Source organism: Sorex fumeus, unplaced genomic scaffold (assembly GCF_029834395.1).
Source record: "Sorex fumeus unplaced genomic scaffold, SorFum_2.1 ptg000026l, whole genome shotgun sequence".
Taxonomy (NCBI): Eukaryota; Metazoa; Chordata; class Mammalia; order Eulipotyphla; family Soricidae; genus Sorex; species Sorex fumeus.
Window position 1 is genome coordinate 18,996,364 of NW_026606083.1, and position 10,226 is coordinate 19,006,589.

General features: G+C 56.0%; 1 protein-coding gene across 1 annotated transcript; it reads left to right on the plus strand.

The window, feature by feature from the left end:
- The first annotated feature begins 7,390 nt into the window (after positions 1–7,390).
- On the plus strand, positions 7,391–8,700 carry PTF1A (pancreas associated transcription factor 1a). The gene is made up of 2 exons (XM_056114760.1): positions 7,391–8,186; positions 8,498–8,700. Exons 1-2 carry the CDS (start codon positions 7,391–7,393, stop codon positions 8,698–8,700), a joined length of 999 nt encoding a protein of 332 aa, XP_055970735.1.
- The last annotated feature ends 1,526 nt before the right edge of the window (positions 8,701–10,226 follow it).

Sequence of the window (10,226 nt, forward strand, 5' to 3'; positions counted from 1 at the left end):
CCCAAAAGGAGAGAACAAAAGGGAATGCCCTGCCACAGAGGCAGGGTGGGATTGGTGGGATGGGGGGGGTGGAAGGGATACTGGGATCAGTGATGGTGGAGAATGGGCACTGGTGGAAGGATGGGAACTCGATCATTGTATAACTGAAACCCAAACACAAAAATTTGTAAGTCTACAACTGTACCTCATGGTGTTTCACTAATAAAAATTTTTAAAAATGTCTTGTATATGTCTACATTTAAAAAAAAATAACACCTGAAAAATATTCACTGAGCACCCAGTTCTTTTCTCATTGCAACCAATGCTACCAGCCTCTTGCCTGGACAGCTGTGTGCACGCACACTTCCTGCCACTGCCTCCCAGTGTGGGCAGGAGCTGACTCTCCACGCACTTCCTTCCCTTCATGAAGTATCTTGGAAGCCACTTCCCTGCATTCTCTTGAACACATTCTTATTTTTCAGGCCACAATCAGTGGTGCTTCAGGTACCACTCAGTGCCAGGGAATAGAACGTGGGGCTCCCACACATGCTCCAACTTTTTGTTTCTTTTGGGCCCCACCCAGTGTTCCTCAGGGATTATTCCTGGCCCTGTGCTCAGGGATCACTCTTGGCAGCACTCAGGGGATGAGGTATGGTGCCAGAAATCCAAGCAGGGTTCACCACATGCCCTGCAAGAGCCTTAACCCTGGACCCTAAGCTATTTCTCTGACCCTGTCTGATCTGGCTCCCCACCCCAAAGTAGGGAGGGAGTCTAAACATTTTCATTTTCAGTGCTGGGGATGGAACCCAGGGCCTCACACATGCAAAGCCAAGACTCATGCTCTACTGCTGAGGTGCACCCTTTCCCCGGTTCTTCTAACCACACCGCTGGCGGTATGTGCACCAGTTACTTCAGATTGCACTGATGGCAGTTGGTGAGCTAGTGTGGGGGTTAAGGCTCACACTTGCATACAGTTGATCTGGGTTTGACCCCCAACGTCACACATGGTCTCTCTCAGCATCACTCATGCAGCCTCAAGAGGCCCTGAGTGACACAGAGACTCCCCGAAACTGCTGGGTCCAAGGGAACCTGAATGGAAGCACTGGCTCACTGGGTCCCCAGGGGCCTCTTGAGCACTGCCTGCGATGTGCCCAAAATAAAAATTTTGAAGACCCCACAGATGAATAGAAAGCCAAAAAATATGGACAGCTTTGAAAAGCAGAAAACAAGGAAAGGTCCAAAGTTCCTGTTTTTTATTCCAGTCCATTTCCACTCCTGGCCCCCGCCCCCCCACGGAAGGCCAAGACACAGATGACGTGGTGTTGACATTACCGAAGCTCAAACACCTTTCGGAGTAACCAGGCTGAAGGACAAAGCTCAGAAGCTTTGCTTTTCAACCAGTAGACCTTGGAGAGCCAGAAAACACTTGTTTGCAAAATTATATCAGCATCTCGGTGTTTTGCCCTCAAAAGATTAATGTTTAATGAGGAAGACGAAATGTAAAGGCAGAAGGAAGGAAGCTGGGTGTGAGTGTTGGGTCTTGTCTGGGTTTCAGTGAACCATGCGTCTGTGCCCCTCACCCCTGTGGCTTCGATTTTTCTTTTTTCCCTTTGGGGTCACACCTGTCAGGGCTCAAGGACCCATACAGATCTGGGTATTGAACCTGGGGCTCCCACATGCCAAACATGCTTCTGAGCCCTTTGGGCCATCTCCCAGGCCCCCTGATTTGTTTGCTTTTTAAGGATGACCAGCCTCCGAATGAGAGTGTCCAGTGGGAAGGCATGGAATGATTCTGGCATTGCCACCTCCAAGTGCTAGAAGCCACATATAACTTGATAGGAATTGCTGTGTGGCTCCAGGACAATCACTCAGCCTTTCTGTGTCTACTTGAGAATAACCAAATCTATCTGCCTAGTTTCTCTTCCTGTACCAGGTTAGGAACAAAGGATCTAATCCATATGAAAATCAGAGTCAGGGCCGGAGAGGTAGTCCAGGGGTTAAAGCGCTTGTGTTGGTTTTGTTGTAATTTTGTTTTGGGGCCATAACCAGTGCTGAGGGTTTACTCCTGCCTCTGTACTCAGAGAACACTCCTGATGGGGCTGGGGGACCATATGGGATAGCAGAAATGGAAGCCAGGTTGGCCATATGCAAGGCAAGCATCTTACCCACTGTACTATTCTCCAGCCCCCACGGCACTTGTGTTGCGTGCAGCTAAACAGGATTGATTTCCAGGTCAGCATGGTCTGAGCCTGACCAAGAGTGATCCCTGATAACAGAGACAGGAGTAAATCCTGAGCACAACTGCATATGGGCCATATTGCCCTCACTCCCTCCCTACCCCCAAACCATAGTCAAAGTAAATCCACTCCCCTAAGTGAAGGGACAACAGAAGAATACAGAGGCCAAGAGATTTTGTCAACTGCAGAGCCAGCCGGGGTGGGCGCTGAGCTCTGACCCCTTCTCACACTGACCGTGTAGGCTGGCACGTGGAGGAGCCTCTTGGTCTTGGACTGAAACAAGGGTGACCTTCAGCTGTAGGCTGACAAACCTGCCTGAAAGATGTTCAGTTCTGCCTTCTCCAGCATTACGATGACTACTTCTACCTGACTTCGCAGAAGGAGTGCTCGATCTTCCAGCCAGACAGAAGTGCTAGGGCAAGTGGCTGGGAGCACCTGAAACTGAGCAGGCACGAGAGATCAGCATGGTCCTGGCAGGAAAGAAAGAAGTCAGGAACGGAGAAGGGGAGTGCCAGGGAGATCTGAGAAAGCTTGGAGAGGTGGTAGGGGGCTGGTTCAAAGAAGGGTATTCTGAGCCCTGTCGGGACAGCAGCAGTGTGATCTGAGCTAGTCACCATCGCGGAGGGCCACCTGAATGGGAAAGTCAACTGTCACCTCTACAGTGGGACCTTACAGGAAAGAGAACCTTCTGGTTCCCACACACCATCTCAAGCACTTGGTCTCAGGCAGGCAATAGCCCTGTACATCGTGGCTCGGCACATCTGAGGGGCTGTGGCATAGATAGTGAGGCCAGACTTTGGAGAGTTGAGGATGGAGGTGGGAGAGGTGATACTAGGTCCTCTGGACAAGCTGGGGACAGGGCTTGGATGGACCACATGTCACAGCAACACAAACACCCCTTGTGTGATGATGAGTCAGCAGAAGCGTGCTTGCCCACACTCAGCGAGAGATCCAGGGGCTGAGAGGCATGAACTCTGTGACCTTAAGGAAGTCGCTGAACCTCTCTGGGCTCCAAGGCCATTCCACTTGAACTATGCAAATCTAATTTTTCAAATCCTTTGCTAAGAACCTCAGGAGGAAAGATGATTTGAGGGGCGTGGGCACTCATGTAGGGAGAAGGAAGGTGCCAACAAAGGGGAGAAGTAGAAGAGGAAAAGGAGCAGGAGAGACTCTCCGGAAAGGGCCACCCTCCATGGCCTCTGGGTTCTGAGGAATGGACATAGACCTTCTTTCATGTTGAGAAGGGACCACAAGTCATCCACAAGTTCCTGCTCACAAGAGCGGGCTCCGTGGGGACCAGACAGGAGCCCTGGATTCTCTGGTTTAGGTTCTAGTGGGAAGGAGGAGAGTGGGTTGGGGGACAGAGACATACAAAGCTTCTTTAATGCTCCCTTGGCTCTTAGCAGGAGCTGAGAACCTGGGAGATGGTGCTAGGCTCACCAGGGGAAGGAGTGGGAGACTCCGGAACACCCCACTGGCACTGGGGAGAAAACAAACCTTGCATCCTGGCCAGGACACAGACCACAAAGAGCCTGTGCCCTTCCTATGCCCACGGTTGGTGTGGGGTGTTCGTTTAGAACCAGGCCTGGGCCTTGGGAGGTGTCTCTCGTGTCTCTCCCTGCACCAGAGCAGACCAGCTTCAGTCTCTGCTCTGTCCCCTCCCCGAGTCCTCCTCTGCCCAGGGCACCCAGGACTTGGAGGGAGGGGCCAGAAGGAGACTGGTGTGTGTGTTGGGGGGGAGGGGGAACGGGGGGGGGGGTGAGCCCTGCCCAGGAAAGGAGGCTCAGACCAGCTAGCTCCTGTTGCTTCAGAGGCAGAGGGCAGCCGTCCACCCTGCTGTGACCTCCACTGACCCAGAGAAAATGTCTTTTATTAGCGGTGAAGTCTTTCTTCCTTTTAGGAGAGAAAAGAACAATCATGTCTTACTTAAGGACAGAGTGTGTGGTGCCTGCGTGTTGGCACATGTGCACACACTCGTGTGTGTGTGTGTGTATGTGTGCGTGCACGCTCACACCTCACAGTCTCTGATACTGCAGGCCTCGCCCTCCCTCTCATTAGGCAAGTTTACATATAACCAGCAATTCCTGAAGAAAAAAATGGTGGCAGGGTTGCACAAGCCCCTCTTTCCCTCCTCCCCATGTTCAGCCTGCAGCCCTGGAGTTGCTCAGGGACTCCTGACCAGCTCGGAGCCGTCTCCCAGGACTGGCAGAGTTGCCCCCAGCGGAGACCTGAACCCAACCTCCCCCCAACACACCCAACTGTCCCCTCTGACTGCCATGAAACTGACCATCTCTTTCACAAACGCATCCAGCCAAGGGAAGGTGGTTTTTTTGAAAATCTTGTTATTAAAAGTACATTGGGGGTATTAAAAGTACGCTGGAGGGGCTGGAGTGATAGCACAGCAGGTAGGGCATTTTCTTTGCACGCAGCCGACCCGGGTTCGATTCCCAGCATCCCATATGGTCCCCTGAACACTGCCAGGGGTAATTCCTGAGTGCACAGCCAGGAGTAACCCCTGTGCATCACCGGGTGTGGCCCAAAAAGAAAAAAGAAGTACACTGGGGGAGAAAAACAAAATTAGAGGCCACAAACACACTCACCAGTGGTATCCCCAGTATCTACCACTCCCTCACCCTCACTCCCCCATTCAGAAGAGAAGACAAGCCTCTCTGGTGAACCATACATAGAGCAGCCCTTCTCAGCCTCTTGAGGACACTTCCTAGGCTGGAATCCACTGTTGCCATCTGGCTGGACGGCCATGGAGAGTCAGGATGAAGCTCTGAAGTCTGCTCATTTGTTCCTCCTGCAATTCCTTCAAGGGCACTGAGCAAGGAAGGGAAGGAGAGCAGGGTCCAATGTGAAGAGAGGGCCAAGGATGTAACTCAGTGGGAGATGCACCTGCATCTGAGACTCTGGGTTGGATCCCTGGTGCCACACATCTACCCATCAATCAACGTGCCCACCAGCTCCAACTGCATTTTGACATCAATCTCATGCCAGAAGAAGAAGAAGGAGGAGGAGGAGGAGGAGGAGGAGGAGCAGGAGGAGGAGGAGGAGGAGGAGGAGGAAGAAGAAGAAGAAGAAGAAGAAGAAGAAGAAGAAGAAGAAGGAAAGAAAGAAGAAAAAAGAAGAAGAAGAAGAAGAAGAAGAAGAAGAAGAAGAAGAAGAAGAAGAAGAAGAAGAAGAAGAAGAAGAAGAAGAAGGAAGAAGAAGAAAGAAGAAGAAGGAAGAAGAAGAAAGAAGAAGGAAGAAGAAGAAGAAGGAGAAAGAAGAAAGAAGAAGAAGAAGGAAGAAGAAGGAAGAAGAAGAAGAAGGAAGAAGAAAGAAGAAGAAGAAGAAGAAGAAGAAGAAGAAGAAGAAGAAGAAGAAGAAGAAGAAGAAGAAGAAGACGACGACAAAACGCAGGGAACAGTTATAGGCAGGGACACAGAAAACCCTCCCCCCATCTGCAGGAACTTTAAGGAGAATCACCCGGCTTCAAGGGACACGGACCAGACCGAACAGATGAAAGAACTTGCCTGGAAAAAAGAACTAGGTAAATGTTTCTGGGGACTGGGACTGAGGGGGAGTCTGTCACCTCCTACTTTCTAAGCCTACAAACGTTTTGCTTTAACTCTGGGACCTCAGAATTCAGAAAATCTGAGTTCATGGTTAAAAGCAAGTTGAAATCGCTGGCTTCGAGCCACGAACTTGGACTCGGCGGGACCCCTGAGCGCCCACTAGAAGCCTCAGGAGAAGACCAAGACTCGGGGTCCTCTGTGGAGCGCGCGAGCCCCGTCTGCCGCCGGACTCTAGGGGCCGGCTCCACACAGGAATCACCCGGACCTTGAAAGTGCCCCATTTGTTACTCGGAAACGCAGGAATTCGCGTTACGTCGCACGCAGAGTGTGATAATAAAGTGTGTCACGGGGCGGGGCGCCAACGCGTTTGGTCTTTTATTTTTAAAGGCTGAGAAAGCGAAGCAAAGTACACACCCCCGGCTATTCAGGGACGGTCGGGTGGCCAGTCAGAAAGGTGACGGGCTCCAGCTTTGAAACCGGCCCGCGCTCTGCTTTCACTTCCCGGCCCTCTCTCCGGGCCGCGCCACCGCAAACGAGTCCATCGACTCCCTTTGCACCCGGTTTTATTGCTCAGAACCCCTAGGGTATCGATTTGCGCTCCGAAGAAAGAGCAAGCACGGAACTGCCTGCGGGGGTAGCCCCTTCTGGGTCCCCGGTTCGTTCTGCCGGCGCGTTAGAGAGGATAAGAGCCCTATCGCCCTGCACCATAGCCAGGCTCCTGCCTACGTACCCAACTCTTCCCACCTCCGCACCCCCCCCCCCGCACCCCCTCTCCCCATCCAGTGCACTGTTTTCTTGAGAACTTGTTCGCGTCGCCTTCCAAGCTCACTTGCAAAATGCGCAAACTTTGCGAGAGTTCTGGAAAGATCTGTTCGCTGGCCAGACGCCCCCAAAGGAACACGGAGGCTCCGGTGCGCGCGCCCTGAGTCCGAGTAACTGGCTCTTGGCCGCAGCGGCCGGGACGCTGGGGGCACTCCCCAGCCTTGCTGCTGCCCGCACCCTTCTCGGAGCGGGGAGCGAGCTCGGCCCGCCATCGGTCCCAGCCCTCCGGGTGTCCGGCGCGCGGCCCTCGAACCTGGAGCGGCTGCCCAAACCCTCGGCTGTGCCCGGCGCGCGCGGGCCACCGGCCGCAGGTACTCGCCTGCCGAGAGGACACCCGGGGGGAGCTGCCGGAACCCCCGGGGCACGTGGGCCCCGCCCCCTCCTCGGCCCGGGACTCCAGACGGCTGAGCGTCGGCGGTCGGGGGCCGCCGCCCGGCCCCCGCCCCCGCCCCCCGCGCCCCGCACTCGGTGATTGGCTGGCGCCGCGGGGCCCTGGCACGCGCCTGTGGATGTAGTTATAAGAATCCTCGCGTGCCAGGCCTCCGCTCCAGCGAGGCGGCACAGCCCTCCCCAGCGCAGCGCCGGCGCCCGCCAGAGCGCAGCGGCCGCGGGCACCCCCGGGAGGCCCCGGGGAGGGGCGGGTAGCGGGGAGGGCGGGGGGCGGCGGCCTCACGGAGGGGGAGGCCACGACCGCGACCCCAAACTTGCAGAAGAGCGTCCTGGGCCATCAGTTGCCCCCCTCCCTCCCGGACCCTCCCTATCCCCCCGCCCCCGCGGTCCTCGGCGCCAAGCATGGACGCGGTGCTGTTAGAGCATTTCCCCGGGGGCCTGGACGCCTTCCCGTCCCCTTACTTCGACGAGGAGGACTTCTTCACCGACCAGTCCTCTCGGGACCCGCTGGAGGACGCAGATGAGCTGCTGGTGGACGAACAGACCGAGGTGGAGTTCCTCAGCCACCAGTTGCACGAGTACTGCTACCGGGACGGGGCGTGCCTGCTGCTGCAGCCTGCGCCCTCGGCGGCCCCGCACGCGCTCGCCCAGCCGCCCCCGGGGGCCTCCGGGGACCCCGAGGACGCCGGCCGTGCCGGGTACTGCTGCGAAGCGGGGGCGCCCCCCGGCGGCTTCCCCTACTCGCCTAGCTCGCCGCCCGCCCGGCTCGCCTACCCGTGCGCCGCCGCCGCCGCCGTGCTGGCCCCCGGGGCCCGGCTGCGCGGCCTGAGCGGGGCGGCGGCGGCGGCGGCGGCGGCAGCGCGGCGGCGGCGGCGGGTACGCTCCGAGGCGGAGCTGCAGCAGCTGCGGCAGGCGGCCAACGTGCGAGAGCGGCGGCGCATGCAGTCCATCAACGACGCCTTCGAGGGGCTGCGCTCGCACATCCCCACGCTGCCCTACGAGAAGCGCCTCTCCAAGGTGGACACGCTGCGCCTGGCCATCGGCTACATCAACTTTCTCAGCGAGCTGGTGCAGGCGGACCTGCCGCTGCGCGGCGGCGGCGCGGGCGGCGGCGGGGGAGCGGGCGGCAGCGGGCGCCTGGGCGGGGACAGCCCGGGCAGCCAGGCCCAGAAGGTTATCATCTGCCATCGGGGCACCCGTAAGTGCGTCCCCCTCCCCTCCGGGCACACGGAGACGGGCAAGGGGTCGGGGGTGCGGACCGACGTGCCTACGGTGCATCCGACAGACAGAGGGCTGGTGTGGGTGACCCGGGCAACCAGGGGCGCTAGCGGGTTCTCCAGCCCCCGCCCACACCGTCACTTTGACCGTGACTTGGAGGTCGCGCGTGCCAGATCTGCAGTTCTTGATTTCCTCCCGGGGAGGGGGGATGGATTGGAAGGAAATCTCAGGGACCCCACGGCTGCGCTGGGATTCGATTTGGCTACTGACCGTCTTCTCTTTCCACTCCAGGGTCCCCCTCCCCCAGCGACCCGGACTACGGCCTCCCTCCGCTAGCTGGTCACTCACTCTCTTGGACTGATGAAAAACAACTCAAAGAACAAAATATTATTAGAACAGCCAAAGTGTGGACCCCAGAGGACCCCAGAAAACTTAACAGCAAATCTTCCTTCAACAATATAGAGAACGAACCGCCTTTTGAGTTCGTGTCTTGAGCCAGCCCGCGCCCTCGCCAGGCACCATCGGGTCCCGTGCATATTGTACGTGTAAATACCTATAACGTAAATGTAATTTAAGAATCACATTTTTCTAATGGCAATCAACTTATTTATCTATTTATTATGCTGTCAAGTTAAGAATATAGGCGATCTCTCTTAAAATATATAATTTATATAATTTATCCTGATTTTGTTTTTTTAAAAAATGCAATAGTCTATGATCCCCCCACCCCCTTCCCCCACCCCAGCACCTTCAGTGGAATACTGCGTTGTTGGAAGAACTCTGGCCAGGAAACTTCGCCCTAATTTATTGCCAGATATATTTTATTTCTGTCATGTTAATAAATGGTATTGACACACCTTTTCTCAAAGTTATTTGCTTAATACACAGTGGGAAGTAGTTGTTGCAGTAAAAAAGAATCAAGGAAAGCAAAAAACCAAAAGCCCCAGTGAATCAAAGCCGGCAAACATAGCTACCTAGTTAAAAATAAATAAAATAAAGTTGGTAGGAAGTGCGTTAAGAGCCCCTCATCTGCATTTCCATCTTAAATAGTAACTTCGCCTATCTTTTCATCCTACCCTCCAAAGCCCTTGTGTGTCAAATAAGTCATATCGCATATTCCCATTTTTCAGAAGGGCATACTAAGGCAGAGGGACCGTGTTAGACTTACCATGGTCACCTTGTCTACCTACCCAGTGAAGCAAACCCTCCGGTGTCCGGTGGGAGCGGGGATGTGGAAGGGAGGCTAGTTTAGGGCCCTGTCTGCTTCCCCCAACCGGGAACAAAGGCTTTCGTTGGGGTTGCCTTGTGGCCCAACCTTCTGTATTCACGACCTCCGGGTCGCGTCACGGAACTCAGGCCTCCACACTGGCAGAGAGTACGGAGGACTCCTCCCAACAAAACCCCTGGGTCTTTTAGGAGGGGGGGAAGAGCGCGCCCGCTCTCCTGCCCCTTCCCAACTGCCTTCCTAGTCCCTAAAACAAACTTCTTTTTGCCTGCACTAGAATCTCCAGAGCCAGTAGGCTGGTCTGAGCCGAGGCCGTGGGGGCGTTGGGCTGCCCTCTAGCGAAGGCGAAAAGTTCGAGGGCGCGGCCTGGGTTCCAGGTCCGACAGTCCTGGAAATCCGCGCTCTGGCTACTCTTCCGGGTTCTCCGGACCGGTCTAATCCCGGCGGAGCCAGGCGCGCCACACTGGAGTTGTGGGCGCTGGCGCGCGCGGATGCCCTACACCCGAGAGAGCGCACTCCTGCGCGCGGAACTCTGCTCATCGCGCCGCTCCAGCACTGCAGGAGCAAGGCGCCCCGCCCCGCTTGCTCCCCCACCCCCACCCCCAGCAGCCTGGTCAGCCGAGGTGCAAGCATCCACCTCCCTTGCCCCAACCTCCGTGCCCACCGCCCAGACGAAGAACAATGTGTTGGCAGCATGCTAATTGCTTTAACCCAGTTTCAGGCCCACCGAGGGGTTCCCCGTGCGCCGCGGGGGCCATGGACGTGGTCCAAGAGCAATTAAAACAAGGCCGCGAG

Bases quoted from the DNA above. Each gene is read 5' to 3' on its own strand.
- PTF1A (XM_056114760.1), top strand. From the start codon at position 7,391: ATGGACGCGGTGCTGTTAGAGCATTTCCCCGGGGGCCTGGACGCCTTC. The intron at 8,187-8,497 runs GTAAGTGCGTCC...TTTCCACTCCAG, and splicing joins CATCTGCCATCGGGGCACCC to GGTCCCCCTCCCCCAGCGAC.